Source organism: Taudactylus pleione, unplaced genomic scaffold (genome assembly GCF_031769625.1).
Source record: "Taudactylus pleione unplaced genomic scaffold, aTauple2 ptg000673l, whole genome shotgun sequence".
Classification (NCBI taxonomy): Eukaryota; Metazoa; Chordata; class Amphibia; order Anura; family Myobatrachidae; genus Taudactylus; species Taudactylus pleione.
In genome coordinates, this window is record NW_028285075.1 from 377,685 (window position 1) to 397,230 (window position 19,546).

At 43.0% G+C, this 19,546-nt stretch overlaps 1 protein-coding gene across 1 annotated transcript in view; it reads right to left on the reverse strand.

Moving 5' to 3' along the window:
* Window positions 1–19,546, reverse strand: part of CAMTA1 (calmodulin binding transcription activator 1) — a 1,701,345-nt gene that overhangs the window by 280,911 nt on the left and 1,400,888 nt on the right. The window contains exon 7 of the mRNA XM_088455852.1: window positions 9,112–9,252. Within this exon, the coding sequence (XP_088311978.1) occupies window positions 9,112–9,252 (141 nt within the window). The remainder of the gene's footprint in view (window positions 1–9,111; window positions 9,253–19,546) is intronic.

Here is a 19,546-nt window from a genome sequence, read left to right on the forward strand (position 1 = left end):
ATGTACTGGGGACAATGTATGGCATATTGTGAATTGGGGTCAGCACTACAATATGGCATATTGTGAACTAGGGCAATACTATGTGGCATACAATAAACAAGTGCACTACAATGGGACATAGAATGAACTAGAGCACTACTATGTGGCAAAACATTAACTAGAATGCTACTATGGAGCATAAAATAACTAGGGCTATATTACGGGGCATAAAATGAACAACTGCTGCAGAGAAAGTTGTCTCTCTATAAACATTAGGGTGGGGTCCCTTTCAAAACATTTCTATGGGTACAAAGTTTTGGGTACGCCCTTGCATAAATGTGCTACTTTCACTGGACTCCCATCCATGGCCACCAAATATTCCTGGCTATGCAGAGAGTGCATGCGGCCTTCATAGAGAGCATTGTCTGCACAATGTGGGAGCAGCTACACCTGCTCCTATATACACTGTCAGAGCCCTGTAAAAGATATTGTCATTGCACAGCACACAAGAGAATGGGGGAGATGTATCAAGCCTCTTAAAGAGCGGGGAAGGTGCCCAAAGTAACCAATCAGCTTCTAGCTAGCGTTTATCAAGTACATTCTATAAAATGATAGGTAGAAGCTGATTGGTTGCTATGGGCAACTTCTCATATTTGTCCACTTCTCAACTGTTAAGGCGGCATGACACTTCACCCCAATAACACATAGCCATCATGGTAGGATGTGGCCCGGCTCGATCTCCGGGAGCCCAGAGCTACACAGTGTACCAGAGACAATAGACTGAGACTTTCCTGGCACAGGAATTGGTATAACACACGTACTAAGTCGCGGATGACGCAGAACGGAACATAGTGGGAGGAATATAGGCAGCTGCTCATATCGGGACCCTTTTTGTACAGATTGGAGACCCAGACGCACATTGATGTACCGCAAGTCCCTGTGGTCAGTCTACGCTAGCAAAGTAGTTTTGTCGCTTCTGGTTATTTTAGCAGAGCGAAAAGGACGCACATTTTAAATGAATAACATGCTCGGCGCAGCGAAGGCACACGAACCCTGGCGCGCTGAGAGGGGCTATTTGGCACAACTCGAGCCGCAGTGTATGAGGACACATCTGTATGCAGGGGCGTATCTATACTGGGTGCACCCATACTTTTTTCATACTTACCTCTCCGAAGTCCCACATCGCCCGGAGTAGAGCTACACAAAACGCCTGGAAAATAGCCGGCGCTGCCATTTTCCCAACGTTTTGCGCATGCGCAGTAGGGAAATCGCCTGGAAAAATGGCTGCCTCGCCATTCTCTCGGTGACCTGCGCATGTGCAGTAGACATCGGGCACAGACTATTGCCTGGAGTCTACGGCTGCTGTCAGTTCGCTGCCGGCAGCCGGGGAGAGAGGAGGGGGCCCCGGACAGGGAATAGACACAAGCCCCCTCCTCTTTTAATATTGCCCTGTCTGTATGCAAATTATATACGGGCTCTTCAACTTAATTAAAATCATGTGGTTTCTCACTTTTGCTTAACTGTTCTAGCCAGCATTCATTAATCAATGTAACCGTTACCTCCTGACTAGTCCACACCGTCGTTTCCTCTGAGCTGCATTTGATGACTGACTAGTGTAGCTGCGGAGCATGCTCCTGGTGTTATATAACGCACACATTCCTATGTTCCTCTCTGTGGTGGATGGCAAACACATTTTTGATCCTTCTAATTCAAATTGTTTTTTTTTTCTTCCCAGAAAGAGATAGGAACCTTAATTGTTCTTTAATGATCCAAAATAAACTGAAAAGTAATTATTTAATATTAATGGTTATAATTACTAGTGTCAAGAAGCTGGTACAGGTTTAAATTAGAGATGAGCGGTTCTGTTCTACTCTGTTCTTTTCGCTAAAGTAGCGCAAGTTCGGATTTATCATATTGGCCATCCAAAACACATGAGAGCTGGAGAAACCAAAAGATGCCATTTTTCAGATCAGAGTGTAATCGAGTAGAACTAAACCGCTCATCTCTAGTTTAAATGCATAGAATATACAGGGAATCTGAGGCAACAGGTTCTGCTATCTGGCGGCATCTTAAGTATAGGACTTGTACCAAAGTTTGTTTTCAATTTTGTGAATAACAATATAATAATACTAATAATAAAAAGCACTTTACCAGACTCTGGGCCTGGATCAGACCCGCTCGCGAGCGCTGAGCGCTCGCAAGCGGGTCAATTGGTGCCCTAGTGCGCATGCGCACGACGGAGGGAGCTCTGTCGTGCGCATGCGCGAGGCCCGAATAGCGACGGCCAAGCCGTCGCTATGGGTCTCGCACCAAAGGGGGCGTGCTGTCGATGGTGATTGACAGCACGCCCCCTTTGGTGGGCGTGCCGGGGGCGTTGCTGCCCAGACGGAGGCGTTCCCATGGGATGTCAGTGGGAGTGCTTTTGGCTCTGATAGAGCCAAAAGCACTCCTGGGCTTGCGGCAGCGAGACCCTACCGCAGGGTCTTGTCGCAAGCCCGATGGTCGCCATGGTCTTGACCATGGCGACCATCTTTTTGGCCGCTCGCATAAGCTGTGGGTGGTCACTCACAGCTATGCGAGCGGCCAGGAGGCCGCTCCAATTTTAGGTAGGAGGGCCCTGATTCAGAGTGAGCGCTCTTGTCAGAGCGTCCGACTCTGAATCAAGCCCTCTGTCCACTTTTTAAGAATAAGCAGCAAGGTAATAGAAAAAGAATGATAAGAAAACAGTTAATAGAGAAAAGATTATAGTAAACTGATTGGTATTGAAATACCGCCGGTTCAAATTCCGACGCCGGCTGGTAAGTACCCTAACCCTCCCTTCTCCCCCCCTAACCCTCCCTTAGTGGTGCCTAGCCCTAAAACTCCCAGGGGGGGGTGTCTAACCCTAAATCCCCCCGAGGGTGCCTAAACCTACCCTACCCCCTTCCCGCACCCTAAACCTAACCCTCCTGGGGGTGGTGCCTAACCCTAACCTCCCCCTAGTGGCGCCTAACCCCCCCTTTCCCAGGGGGTCCCTAACCCCAAGTCCCCCTGGGGGTTCCTAAACCTAACCTCCAATCCCCAGGCTAGATAGTATACTTACCTGGCTCTTGACAATCAGCATGGCGGGGGTCAGGCCTCCAACGTCGGGATTAAGATAGGCGTTGGTATTTCGACACCTATCTTAAGTCCTGTGACGGGCATGTATAGTCGGGATTTAGACCACTGGCATCGCTAGTAAACATGTAATAGAGACAGAATGATAAGCAAACAGCTAATAGAGAAAGAATGATAACCAAACAGAGAATAGAGAAATAATGAAAGTAAACAGGCAGTGGTAGCTCAGGGCATGGGCTAGCAGGGCCGTTGGCCGGAACGTCATAGCCGCACAAGCACACCAGAACCACATAATTTTTGCTCAATGATTGTTCCCAACCAAACATGCATTGCATTGTGTTTTACCCTGAAGCATATCATTATATGGCATAAAAGCAGCAAAATTATCAAACTACTGTAATATTTGAAAAATAATACCAAATTGCTGACGGGTAAATTACATTTTTTTATTTATGTTTTTGCTCAACTCTGTTATTTGCTCATGTTAGCCGCTAGAGGGCGCCAACCAATACTAATGCAGCAAACCTCCAATAGTTATTACATGGACTTTTTATGTGTTGATACTGTATTTCATTGTTTATTATTTATCTACAAATGCAGCAGGTGTATACTTAACATTGTTACTAGCATTGCATTATATACAGCAAAGCATCTTTTTATTTTTAAAATAGGACTCTATGAATTCACTGTTGTTTTTGTCTATAATGCGGAGAGGAATGATTTACAGATAAACATTATTACATTTTGGTTAACTAGATAAAAGTTCTCACATAAGTGACATAAAAAAGGTTTAAACTTTGGGTTATTTCTTTCAGTTGTATAATTGTATCTTTGTTTTCAGGTGCCCATAAAGGAGCTATCAGTCATAGTGGAGCTAGCAGTCATAGAGGAGCTAGCAGTCATAGCGGAGCTAGCAGTCATAGAGGAGCTATCAGTCATAGAGGAGCTAGCAGCCATAGAGGAGCTAGCAGTCATAGAGGAGCTAGCAGTCATAGCGGAGCTAGCAGTCATAGAGGAGCTATCAGTCATATAGGAGCTAGCAGTTATAGAGGAGCTAGCAGTCATAGAGGAGCTAGCAGTCATAGCGGAGCTAGCAGTCATAGAGGAGCTAGCAGTCATATAGGAGCTAGCAGTCATAGAGGAGCTAGCAGTCATAGAGGAGCTAGCAGCCTTCTAGGAGCTATCAGTTATAGAGGAGTTAGCAGTCATAGAGGAGCTAGCAGTAATAGAGGAGTTAGCAGTCAGAGGAGCTAGCAGTCATAGAGGAGTTAGCAGTCATAGAGGAGCTAGCAGTCATAGAGGAGCTAGCAGTCATAGAGGAGCTAGCAGTCATAGAGGAGCTATCAGTAATAGAGGAGCTAGCAGTCATAGAGGAGCTAGCAGTCATAGATTAGCTATCAGTCATAGAGGAGCTAGCAGTCATATAAGAGCTAGCATTGATAGAGGAGTTAGCAGTCAGAGGAGCTATCAGTCATAGAGGAGCTAGCAGCCATAGAGGAGCTAGCAGTCATAGAGGAGCTAGCAGTCATAGAGGAGCTATCAGTCATAGATTAGCTATGAGTCATAGAGGAGCTAGCAGTCATAGAGGAGCTAGCAGTCATAGAGGAGCTATCAGTAATAGAGGAGTTAGCAGTCATAGAGGAGCTAGCAGTCATAGAGGAGTTAGCAGTCATAGAGGAGCTAGCAGTCATAGAGGAGCTAGCAGTCATAAAGGAGCTAGCAGTCATAGAGGAGTTAGCAGTCATAGAGGAGCTATCAGTCATAGATTAGCTACCAGTCATAGAGGAGCTAGCAGTCATATAGGAGCTAGCAGTCATAGAGGAGCTATCAGTAATAGAGGAGCTATCAGTAATAGAGGAGTTAGCAGTCATAGAGGAGCTATCAGTAATAGAGGAGCTAGCAGTCATAGAGGAGCTATCAGTCATAGAGGAGCATCAGTCATAGAGGAGCTAGCAGCCATAGAGGGCCTGATTTAGCACGGATCTCAAGTCTGCAATCGCACGCACCTACTCGCTGCGAAAATATGCAAATATTATTTATCTATCTCATATCTATCTAATATCTATCTCATATATTTCTCATATCTATCTATATATCTGTCTATCTATCTATTTCATATCCATCTATCTCATATCTATCTACCTATATATCTATTTATCTATCATCTACCCAACTCTATCAATCTATCTATCTAATATCTATCTCATATCTTTCTCATATCTATCTATCTATCTCATATCTTTCTCATATCTATCTATCTATCTATCTATCTATCTCATATCTTTCTCATATCTATCTATCTACATATCTATCTATCTATCTATCTATCTATCTATCTATCTCATATCTGTCTATCTCATATCTATCTATCTACCTCATATCTATCTACCTATATATCTATTTATCTATCATCTACCCAACTCTATCTATCTATCTATCTATCTATCTATCTATCTATCTATCTATCTATCTATCTATCTATCTCATATCTTTCTCATATCTATCTATCTATCTATCTCATATCTATCTATCTACATATCTATCTATCTCCTATCTATCTGTCTCATATCTATCTATCTATCTACATATCTATCTATCTATCTATCTATTTATCTATCTATTTATCTATCTATCTCATATCTTTCTCATATCTATCTATCTACATATCTATTTATCTATCTATCTATCCATCTATCTATGTATCTATCTCATATCTATCTATCTCATATCTATCTCTCTACCTCATATCTATCTATCTAACACTATCTATCGTCTGTCTATCTCATATCTATCTATCTATCTATCTGTCTATCTCATATCTATCTATCTATCTATCTATCTATCTATCTATCTATCTATCTATCTATCTATCCTCATATCAATCTCTTACTATTTATCTTCCTATGTTTGTACACATAAGGAACTTGCTGAGGTAAATAGAAACAAATAAAAGCAAATGATGGTCCGACAAATACGTGCAATCTGCTGCACCCGCCATTGTTGATTAATTAGATAATTGTGATGATAAAGTGCAAAAGTTCATTGTAAATTGTCACAACACTGAGCTAACTGTTTTGGTGGCGGTTATCTTGTAAGCGTACATGAAGAATTGCATTAAGCTATGCGTTATTTATATATTATATATGAGATAGATAGAGAGATATGAGATAGATAGATATGATATAGATAGATATGAGATAGATAGAGAGATATGAGATAGATAGATATGATATAGATAGATATGAGACAGATAGATATGAGAGATAGATAGATAGATAGATAGATAGATAGATAGATAGATAGATAGATAGATAGATAGTGGCGGTTATCTTGTAAGCCTACATGAAGAATTGCATTAAGCTATGCGTTATATAGATATGAGATAGATAGATATGATATAGATTGATAGATAGATAGATAGATAGATAGATAGTGGCGGTTATCTTGTAAGCCTACATGAAGAATTGTATTAAGCTATGCGTTATTTCTTCTCTATAATGTGCTACAATACTATAACTGTACACACTGAAAGATTAGACTGGCCACAGCCTTGCCGTGTCCCCCTGCATATTGTTTTCAATCTGTGCACACATTAACCGCGCTACCAAACTGAGATATGTTCCGTCTTTGGCTTGTGGGCAATTGTGTTGTTGAATCTGCAAGTATATGAATAATTTGTGCATAGAGGCAAAAGGCCAGTGAGATACCAATGAATATATGTGAGCAAGAAAAATCCCATTATGTCTGTGCAACAGTAATATAGGCTGCTCCTAATAATACCGCTGAACGGTCGTACAATAAATATGTAATAGTGAAATAGTACAAACGCAGGTCATTAAACAGCTCACACAGCCCCACTGGCTATTGGGAACAAAATATAAATAACTAAATATAAGCTAAAGGAAAAAGCAAAACAGAAAAAAATAAAAATAAAATAAAAAAACAACAAAAAAACTAAAAATAAATAAATAATAACCGGCAACACGAGCGATATTGTATTTTCAAAGTATATGTTAAAAATTTTGCTTTTGAATATATAATGTGCCTTATGAACGGAACAAAAGTATTTGGAATGGTCATAGATGGGCAAAAAGGAAAACAAGGCCTGTTCTTGGATCTTGTGCGATTGGCTCTGTGTACACTAAACAGATGAATATTTGTAATAAAATCAGCCATATATTAGCTGAACGGACTGCGTTAAGATTAAAGAGTGCTCTTCGCGCTGCTGCTGAAATAAAACACTAATGAAATAAAATCTTTCCTGAACCGCGGTGTAGTAATAAACATTTTGACATTTGTCTGGTGGAAAATGAACAGCGAGAGCCCTGGTATTGACTCTTTCAGATTCAATGTAGTTAATCGACCACTGCAATTAAATTGAAATGTGCTTTCTCAAAGTGCTACTAATATTCTTAGAAATGTGCATACAAGAGATGGGGGCTTGACGTAACAGAATATAATGGCATACTGGGCATTTGGGAGATGAATATACTTGAAGCCCAGTTAACTGATTTTAGACGAACAGTTCGGAATCATTGCAACCACCTGTAGGATTCTATTCTATAGATAGAAGGTGTGTCACTAATGCGGCACCTGGCTGTGACTCCTGTGCAATCATCTTGGCTAACATAAGGCAATGGTAACGGTCCAGTGTAGGGTGGACACCCAACAAGTCACTAATTGCGATACCACTGCTGAAAGACTCGAGTGTGTGCAAAGTGCATAATCCCTTTGGAGTGAACTTGTCCCCTTCAAAGAGTCGTAGCAGCCATTTTGTGTGTGACCAACCTATTGTCATGAGGACCCAGCCTATGAATTTACTCCAAACCTTGTCTTCTTACTTAATAGTCTAGAATTTAGATTATAGTATGTGAAACGATGACGTTTTGAATAAAGTCATAGGCTGAGTTCTCATGATTATTGGTTGGTCACACACAAAATGGCTGTGACAACTCCGTGAAGGACTCTAGGTGAATTGATAGGACACAAGTGAATATTGGTTCAGCCCACAAAATGGTGGATGCTTCTGTGTATCTCATGAAGTACCTCAGTGATGCCACTGGCTCCAAATGAATTAATGGGCTACTTGTCATGAATACTGATTTAACCCACTGTGCACTGGCAAAGGGCACACTTTAATGCCAGTCTGCAACTATCAGATTTAAGATATGTTCTATTATTTCAGATGATGCAAGCTTGATACATTGGAAAAGTTTATATTTTCGACATCAAGCATAGTATATTTAGCATGTAGCTGACATTTTGAAATTCAGCATCAAATATGTGTATTGAAAGCAGGACAAATATTACCCAATCCATTGTAACCAATCAGATGTTTGCCAAGGGTTACTGCAGCTGTAAGAAACACCTTCACATTTCCAAACTGTCACCAGTCCATTAAAAGCAGCTTATCGGTGTGTGTTTGGTGCTTATTAACAAATGCGTATTCCCTTTGTATAGACCAATGGGACAAACTACTAATTTTGATATTAAATTGTGACTTTTGCGTTTTTTTTACACTGGAAAAAACATTTTTAAAGTCAAGTGTTGCAAAACGTCTGAACTGGACAGTGTTGAAGATTAATATATTCAATATTTATTTGTACATTGCAAATCCTTTGTAATTGTTAAATAACACATTCTACTGCATGTTCTGAGAAATTGTATAATAATTGTAATTAAAATTGCGCACAATTGTCCCTACTCTGGCACCCTAGGCCTTGTCATTGGGGCTCAACACTCATGATTTTGCCCTCTTAGTTGTTTTTTTTTTCTTTTTTCATCTTAGGCTTATTTATTAACAAGGTGCCATAAAGCACGATTGTAGTCCATGATGTAGAAACCAATCATATATATGTGCATTTATTTGTATAACTTGACCCAATGAAAGCTAATATCTGATTGGTTGCTACAGGTAACAGCACATGAACTGCCTTTTCCACCATGTTATGAAATAAGCCTACTGATGAGAATGGCTGCTTACATTGCTAGACAATGACTATTGGTGAGAACCCTATGATAGATCTCTATAGTTACCTAAGTTGCCAGTGCAGAGACAGTTGTGCGTCCGAGGTTGTGGTTTGCTCTGGTGACTGTCGAGTATCTGCTGAACAAGGTGCTCCACAGAAAACCCTGAACCGCTGTTCCCATTGCTGCACGTCCACTTAATACCGTGAACTGTGGAGAGAATATTGGAGGCCACAGTCAGAAATAAGTTTTTTTGTTGTTTTTTTTCATTTTCCCCCTTAAAATGTTCCCCTCAACTACAAACGGTGGAGGCAGCCATTTTGTAGACTGAGAATACAGCCTTTGCATTCACTAGGATCCAGACACAGTGAACTGATAGGACAAATTCATATGGATGTCAATTCAGCCAACAAAATGGTGGCCCCACTATATGTAGGCGATGTGTATTCTCGTTACATATCTTTTACTTAAAGGGAAATTATCAATATATTACAAGGTAAAGAAAAAAAAAAAACAGCAACATGAAATTGTGTCTTGAGGGAATTAAGTTCAGCGCAATGTGCCGCCGCGATATTCCGCTCATCACCTTCGCCATAAATTACTGTAGCCAAACATCACTCATTTTCCTGCGCACGTCTATGGCAGGGGTAGTCAACGTGCGCCCCCCCAGCTGCTGTGGAACTACACATCCCAACATTCTCTGTGACAGCTTTGCTATTAGGCAGTGGTGTCACAAGGGGGATGCGGCCCGTACCTGGGTGTCACCAGACGAGGGGTGACACCAAGGTGCAGACTCCCCTTCAGTGACAGGAGCTGAGTGCTGCACTGTAGCATTAAGCGCAGCACTCGAATCCTGACATTGTAAGGGAGCCGGGACAGCAACAAGGCACCTCCTGCACCCCCCTCCAGTAGCAAGAATGGGACCACCGGGGTTCGGGCTGCGCGGCCACGCCCCCGCCCCACGAGGCCACGCCCCTTTTCGCTGGCGCGTGCTCAGCGTCCCTCCCCACACCAGGTGACACCGCGGGGAGGGACGCCATTGCTATTAGGGCATGTTACAACTGTGCCAGGGCATGCTGGGATGTGTAGTTCCACAGCAACTGGAGCACCACAGCAGCTTTTTGAGTTGAACACCCCTGCTCTATGGTGTGTGATAGAAAATGAGCAGTTACCTGCCCTGAAGTGCCTTCACCTCACTATTCCAGAGGCACTTGGCGGCCATTGAGCTGACATGCATTTTCCCCCTTAGTGAAGATTAATCAATTTTAACTGTGATGGTATTTTATTCTTTTCTCTATGAGCATTGTGGGCACTTTAAAACGTTCATGTATCCTCAATTTAAATATGTTGTTGAACTTATAATTATTTTTTTTCATTTAATGGTATGTCCAAAAGTAGTGTCAAGTTTTCCAAAGATGCAGCCTTTCTTTCAGTAACATCCCCCATCTTCGAAATACTTTAATTTGCTCTTGGTGTAAGGCCTATGGATGTATACTGTATGGATGTATACTGTATCATAGGTTTTATTATTTGACCTTTTTGGCTGTGTTAGCAGGCTCCGGATACATTGCTAGAGACCTGCAATAATGACCAAACGTTGCGTGACACTTATTCCACGCCTGACATATGCAGAAGTTTAAGGAGTGGGTGACGTTGTGGAAAGTCGGGTAGAAGTGGATTTATATCATAGCACTGTACACCTGAATTGTCACCTCGGCATGCAACCCGTGATACATTCTGTACGTCCTGCCCTCCTTTATGAAAACGCAATACTTATTCACAAAGGCTTTCCTAATTAATTATGAACAGTCTAATGCAGGGAGGGGGAACCTCAGGCCCAGGGGCCGTATAAGGCCCACTTGATCATTTGGTCTGGTCCTCTGAGCTTTTTTCTGCTAGCCTCATCTGGCTAGCAGGGTGCTTAGAATGATACCCTGCAGCCAGATTCTATGCAGCAGCGCCACCTGGAGCATCCTTAGGACGCTTCAGATGGTCACACCGCTGCCCTTACAGCTCACTGGAGCATCCTCAGGATGCTCCGGGCATTGCTGTAATCACCGGAGATTGTGGTCCCGCCCCATGTGACGTCACACGGAGGAGGCGTGGCCTGCACCGGGCCTGCAAATAATAATATATATATCAAAATGGCCCTCGGCAGAAAAAAGGTTCCCCACCCGTGGTCTAATGCTACCAACCACAGTTGCTCCAGGCGAGAGCCGTCACATGAAAACATTTTCTGTAACATAATCTGCGCCATATTATCTGCAGATGTGTCCTATCATATTTGCCGCCCGTGAATGATCGCATGCGTCTTTCTAGCTCCCGCGATCCATACGATTGCATGAAGCGAATGCTGCCGTGGGCTGGCGTTTTGCGGCGTATGCATGAGCGACGTCGCAATGCCTCGGCGGCAAAGATGAGCGAGGGCACATCTGTATATCAACAGCAGAGCCATAATGGAGAACCAGATTATGTGGCGATGAATGTAACATTCATTTAATTACACTACTTGCTTTACACTGTTCTCCTTTAAATATGACTTGTGATAAGGAAACCGATGACATTTCGCATTCACAATTCATACATCCAGTTATTTGTCAGCCTGCAGTATGAAGCCGCACAGACTGTTATTAGCGGTCCACCGGGCCTGCACTCTTCTACTGCTTCCTTGACCCCTGACAGCTGAAACACACTGGCAAACTCATTGTCATTAGTCTGCAGACTACAGAGATCTCCCCTTTCCCATCCTGCCTGCATTTGTCCCTGTCATCATTGAGCTTGTGTGACCTCTGTATGGACCCAACCTGTCATATCCACCGCAGCTGTGGACAGAGAGATTATTTCATGCCCAACTGGGAGTGTGTTATTATTACACTCCTGTGTCGGCATATGTACGTGTATTCAGTGAACAAGCCCCTCCCCCGCAGGTGACATCACTGGTATTCAAACTGGGCGCACTGTGTACTACAGATTTAAAAATAAAATTCTGATTTTTTTTCATTGCTAACATATATTTATTTGTGGTATTGTTTGGATTCAATGTTTTATGCATATACAGTAATACAGTATAAGCAACTGCGAATACCCTGGGATTATATACAACAAAAAGACGCATTATGAATCATTAGTAGCAGTCTGAAGAAATAACGGGAAAACGGTAATTACTAAGCGGGATGTAGTGATATTGCCGGAGGACGGGATGCCGGCCGTCGATATACCGCGGCTGGAATCCTGCCGCCGATATCCCAAATAAGATCAGGATACCGGCGTCGGCATCCCGAACCGCCAGAATCCCGAATGTCGACGGCTGGGTAAGTATAATCATTTCCCTGGAGAAGGGGGGGGTTAGGTTTAGGCACCATCGGGTGGATGTTAGGGTTAGGCAACCCGCCCGGGGAGGTTAGGCACCACAAAGGGAGGGTTAGGGGGGGAGAGGGCAGGGTTAGAGTACTTACCTTCCCTTGTCGGGATCTCCTCCTGTTGGGCTTCCGCGGTTGGGATTTGAACCAGCGGCTTATTTCGATACCATTTCTACTAAGCTGCTTTTTATAGGCTGTCATAGTAATTTAGGGGGGAGACACCTGATCCTATTCATGGGATAAAATTGTGTGAACATAAGGGATGAGAAGGAAGTCATTCTGGTGGGATGTCGTTGCGGCCGCTGGTCTACATGCCGACGCTGATATCCCAACATGGGAGTTAAGATAGGCATTGAAATACAGACGGCTATCTTAATCCCGATGACGGATGCCTGAACGAGGTAAGTCCGGGGTGCATCGGGGCCAGACTCAATTAAGGGGCCCACAGCCTGGCAACATTATAATGAGGGAGCTGTCTGCATGTAGACAATGGCAAACTGGGCAGGGCGCTGCTGGGAATTACGTTGGACAGTAACTGATGACGTCAAGGTCAATCTATGGAAGGGGATCTAGTTGTAACCCTGTGAGGACCGCGTAACCCCTAACTAGCCTAACAACAGAGCCTGCGATAACAGGTCAGGCCAACAGCCAGCCCTACCAAGATATGTTGGGAAAATATAATATGTAAGTCCATGGCACACTTTAATATATATCCTGATTTAAGATGTTTTTTTTTAATAAGACTCAGAGATGTAATTAGGTGTTTAATGCTGTCTGTATTATATGGGGGCCACTAATGCTATCTGTAGTATATGGCAGTCACTAATGACTATTAATTGGGTTCACTAATGCTGTCTAGATTATATGGGAGTCACTCATGCTGTCTGTAATATATGGCGGTCACTAATGCTGTCTGTAGTACATGGGGGTCACTAATGCTTTCTGTAGTACATGGGGGTCACTAATGCTGTCTGTAGTATATGGCAATCACTAATGCTGTCTGTAGTATATGGTGGTCACTAATGCTGTCTGTAGTATATGGTGATCACTAATGCTGTCTGTAGTATATGGGGGTCACTAATGCTTTCTGTAGTACATGGGGGTCACTAATGTTGTCTGTAGTATATGGCAATCACTAATGCTGTCTGTAGTATATGGTGGTCACTAATGCTGTCTGTAATATATGGGGGTCACTAATGCTTTCTGTAGTACATGGGGGTCACTAATGCTGTCTGTAGTATATGGCAATCACTAATGCTGTCTGTAGTATATGGTGGTCACTAATGCTGTCTGTAGTATATGGGGGTCACTACTGCTTTCTGTAGTACATGGGGGTCACTAATGCTGTCTGTAGTATATGGCAATCACTAATGCTGTCTGTAGTATATGGTGGTCACTAATGCTGTCTGCACTATACGGCGGTCACTAATACTGTCTGCAGTATATGGGAGTCACTAATGCTCTCTGTAATATATAGTGCTGTCTGTAATATATGAGGGTCACTAATGCTGTCTGTCAGGGGATGTAGTCAGCATCCCGACAGTCACAATACCGACAACAGCTTCCTGACTGTCAGAATACCGACAGTTTGCAGACGTAAGTAGGTAGGGTTAGGGGCAGGTTTAGGGTGAAGCTGGGTACACACAAGACAATTTGTTGCCCGCAACGGCAGATCGGGCCGACATACTGTCCATGTTGGCAAGTGTGTATGCACTATGATCGACCATGCACACTCACGTGGGGTTGTTCATCACATTGACAGTTTGAGCCTACATGCTGCTCAATCTGTCAATTTGATGAACGACCCCATGCTTGTGGCCTAGGCTGGTGAATTACATATTTTGTGCAGTTGATCACCAGATCATGTCAAACGAACACACGATATGTCGTTCATCGCATTGTGCGTCAACCAGGTACACACATCGTCTAGTGTGTACCTAGCTTGAGGCTGGGGAGGGGAGGGTTAGGCTGCAGGAGGGGTGGGTTAGGGGAAGGGTTAGGGTAAAGGTTATAATACTTGCTGAAATCTGTCGAAATCTGACAATCGGGATACCAATGTCGATATTCTGTCCGTCGGCATCCTGACCTTCGGGATCCCGTACCCAAACCGTCTATAGTATATGGGAGTCACTAATGCTGTCTGTACTTTATGGCGGTCACTATTGCTTTCGGTGGTATATGTCGGTCACTAATGCTGTCTGTAATATATGGCTATCACTAATGGTGTGTGAAGTATATTTTGGTCACTAATGCGGTTTACTATATGGTGCTAAAGCCACACCCCCTTCCCCATGAGGCCACACCCATTTTGTAGACACACACAAAGATGTTGGTGTATGTGTTTGTGGGGGGAAATCCATATTGTTGAACCTGGGCCTGCAACTCGCTGTTCTGCCACTGGTCCTCCATTAAATTAGAAATGGGTGTTTGCCAGGAAGCATTATGTCTTTTTAAATTACCTATAGTTGGGTTTGTTTTAGTCGTTGCTTAATCCTCACTTCCAAAGTAAAAACTGAGCGACATTCAATGGTTCTTTGTTCTCCTAATGGAGCTATTCAATTGTTGCTCAGGTGTGAATGCTGTGGGCACCCATTATTTCTGCTTGCACCCTCCTGAAGTGGTGAACAGAAATGTGCAAAAAGGCAGCTGTTTGGGGAACCCAAACTGCCATTTTGACAGCGTGCCCAATAGCTTACACGGATTTGGCTGCTTTACATGACTAAACCCAGTGAATTTGGGCATGACAAGCGTGCCCAAATTGAATAGCTCCGTCGGGCACTCATTTCATTTGGATGCGCAGGAAACAATTCAATTTCCCCCACAATGTGTTTCATTTATGTGTGATGTATTTTAGTTTTTCAACTATTTACGCATTGTTTTTCAGTGAACTTAAAATCAAGTGAGATGAATTACGATCAATTCTAAAGAGCTACTTATTGCACTACAAATCCCAGCATGATCCTAGGGGATCTACTGTAGTTTAGCAATGTTTTAAATGCAGTGATGTGCGGTGAGGTCAATGGCTGAGAAGGCACGCATGGAGATGGGTCTGAGTGCTCGGAGTCTGTCTCACCCCCTACTCACAGTAAGTCTCGCCTCACTACACTAAGCTTCAGTGGCTATTGATTCTGCTACCTGCATCACTGTCTTCTCTTGCTTCTGCTAACTGAACTCCAAGCTCTAAACACTGCAGTGCACTTCCTAGTCACATGACACATCCAAGGTGTCCATCACTGCACAAGGCTCGCCCCCCCCCATATTTAGAGGCATGCCTCTATTAGCTCTCTTTCTGTGCAGCTTACTGCCTGAGGTGTGGCCCCGCCCCCAGCTCTGCAAGCAGTGTCTGACTATACAGAACCGAGGCTGAGCTGTTGCAGCCTCATCTCTCATCTCTCTGCTGTCCCAGGGAGCTCCACAAAGCTGGTGAGTGTTAACTATACATTTTTTTTACAATAAACAAAGAAGATGTTTATAAGTTATAAATATATTTGTCTTATTCTACTTACTTTTATATCAAATCTCAGGCGTATGACATGGGAGGCTCTGCCTCTTCTGCCTACCCTGACTGCACATCGCTGTTTAAATGAGCCAGAGGGGTCTCTTTACTAACAAAGTACAAGCAGGCAATGCCTTCTACTAACCAATCAGCAATTAGCTTTGACGCCATTACTGCAACTTAGACAATGAAAGCTAATGTTAATTGGTCGCTATGGGTAATTCTGCATTCTCTTAGTTAACAGCCTCCGGTGATCGGTAAAGGAGAATGCAGCTGCCGTACAGCAACATCAGGGTTGTCGCCAGGGGAACCCTCCCTGGCTGACTGGTGTGTATTCTTGTCGCTGACTGAAAGGTTTATCAACATAATAGTCACAGTTTGTACTTTTTGGTTCATGAATAATATTTCATAATGCCCTTTTGATAGTGCCGAGCACTTTCTCACAGTGCAGCATGACAGCCCATTATCTTCTTGGTAAAAGAGGGTTAATGAATCATGGAAAAGATAATTTATGTGCTAGTAATGCCATTTCTCAATGTCAAGTGCTACTTGCGAGGAAATTATCTAAATTAATTTAAGATTAGGTGATACATATTTTCAGCAGAATGTGCATTCTTCTGCAGAGAGACTGGGAATCCTGATTGAGAACTGAGAACTGGTTTAACTTGGAGGACTTACTTGACTGATATCCTTTATTTGCAGTATATACACACACACACATATATATATATATAGATAGATAGATACACACATATGGGATGTAGTAATTAACCTGGCTGTCGGGATGGCGTCGGAATCCTGACACCAGTCAGAATCCCGGCACCCTGATTGCCGGCATCCGACAGAAAGTATTGGGGTTAGGCACTTGGGGAAGGTTAGGCACTGGGGGGGGGGGGGGGAGTATAGGGTTAGGCACTAGGGATGGAGGGTTTAGGCTGCGAGGGTGGGGGGAGGTTAGGTTTAGGCAGTGGGGAGGGAGAGTTAGGGGTAGGCTAATATACTCATCCTTCATCTGTTGGAATTGTGACCCACTTGGGATGCTGGCATCAGGATTCTGACCACCGGGATCCCGAGCACTGGCATCCTGTATCCAACCCCGTGTACCATAATGATCTTATAATAGGAGAGGATTTGGGAACGGGCTCAGCCTGCCCCAATGCCCGACTACTATTTGAAGGCCCCCATAGCAATCGTTTGTAAGGGCCCCTTTGTACCACCCAATGGTGAAAATGTATATATATATATATATATATATATATAAAACACATGTAACTTTGACAAGGAAGATGGGCCCCCCTCAGCTCTGTGCCATAGCAGCTGCACGCCTTGCACCTATGGTAGTTACGCCCATGGCCCCACTCTTACAGCAGCAAGAGCTATTGCACTTATGGTGCCCATCTTAGTATGTCATACCTGCCAACACTGAGATGGTGATGGTCACCAGAAACCGATGATTGGCATCCAACCATCGAAGTTTCCAATCCAGTGATGATGGTGGCATGACATCGCAAGGCATCTGATGGCAGTAACGCCAAAACCATTTCATGGCGCGCCCTCCGATGGCCATCAATACACCCAAACCTGGTCCCGATCCACCCTAATGCACCAACTTTTGATCTTGCATGTAAGCTCCACATCTTTTTTGTGATATCCCTCTGAAATCAGGACAATGGGGATGTATGATATTGTCCAGCCTCAATGATGTTGGAATGCAATGTATCTGAAGTTAGAAGTAGGGTTCTGGTAAAATTCAAATTCCACCGTATATAATAAAGTGATAGCAATTCAGGGGCAGTTTTACCAAACAGTGAAGCCCAATTGCAGGAAATACTGGTGTTTCCTCTTGCATTAAGGACTGTACATCACTCAATACCGCAGGCGCTAACCTGGTACATTTTCCCCTGTGCATGGGGAAGCCTATTTATCACTGTGATACCTGCTTTGTTATTGCCTCCTCATGATGGCTGTACTATAACAAAATCTGGAATCAATATCTAATGGCGATGAAAAGGAAAAAAAAAACTATTCAGATTTCAAATTAACCTTGGCTGCATAGAGGCTTATACAGTCAGTAGTTTTGTTTTTAAACTATAAACTTTTTACTCTACATATTGTTAATACTCTTTTTAGGAGGTTATGAACATGTGAAAGGCGCATAGGTGTGCGCGAGCCCTTAGTACCCATTACTAGATACACGCTCCTATCGCGCAGGTGTTCCAATGATCCCTATGTAGCTGATCAAATTATAAAGATACCCCTATTATCCAATTACTGTATTTAGTTTATGTCAATATATTCAAGGGGGTGCTACCACTGGACACAGTACAAGTTACATTACATAACACAAGGAGAAAAAAATGTGTCAATATTGGGTGCACTAAATAAAAACATACCTTTTAATTGAAACATCTAAAATTCAATCAATTCCATATAATATACCAGCGAGTTTTATTTAAAATAAATAAATTGTAAATAAATTTATAAAAAAAACAGGAAAAAGAAATATAAAATTCTAAATATTAAAATTTTACAAAAAAACTGTCTTTAAATTGTCTTCTTCACAATTCAAAAATATAAATTAGTCTGCACATCATCATTTATATACTAAGTGTATTAATATGTCCTCTTAAATTAAACACATATATGAGATTCCAAATATATTCTTTATTGAAATCCTCAATATTATGGCAATTGCCCACCAGTGGTGTCATGGTTATGTATATAAATGTGTGATGCTCATTCATAAGGAGAACATGGTATAGACATCTCTGAAAGCTTATAATAGCAAATTCCTATTTCTCCTTTATTTATATATCGCACATAAAAATGTCTCCCTTGGGACACAGAACCTCATTCAGAGTCGGTCGCGAGCGCCGATGCGCTCGTAACTGACTCGATGGTTTGACCTGCGCACGCGCAGCGGCCGCACAGCGTGTGTGCAAGCCCCGGAGCGACAGACAAACTCTGTCGCTCTGGAGCTCGTTACCAAAGGGGCGGCTATCGATGTTGATTGACAGCTGCCCCCGTTTGGTAGGCGGGCCAGGGGAGTGATTTCCGAAACGGAGGCGTTCCTTTACGAACACCTACCGTTTTGTGGGCGGCCGCACTGACAACATCAGTGATGTCAGTGGGGAGCTTCCTGCTCCATCAGAGCAGGAAGCTCCCTGGGGTTTAGGAGTGCCCAGACCCTACCCTAGGATCTGGTCGTAAGCCCCGATGGTTGCGATGGTGAACACCATCGCGACCATCAACATGATCGGTCGTTAAGCTGTGGGTTACCACTTAACGATCGACAAGGAGGCGGCCGTTCAGGATGCAAGCGGCCGCCCTGATTCTGTGAGACCGCTTGCATCTAACGACCACCTCTGAATGAGGTCCAGATTCCTCTAATATAGAGTAGATTTTCCAATTAAATAATATGTATTAGCCCACTTAATATTTACAATATTATAATATATTCCTAGATGTCTGCTATATATGTCAAGTGAGAGAGATAGTATTATCAGTCTGTAAATTCAGCATATAACAAGTCTCCCAGAAAAATAAATAACCTTTTTTTTTTTTTAATGTCCACCCTGTATTGTAAGTACTATAGATTATGTCACTGTATGGGTCACAGAAAGTGTGCTGTTTTGCACTAAGAGAATCT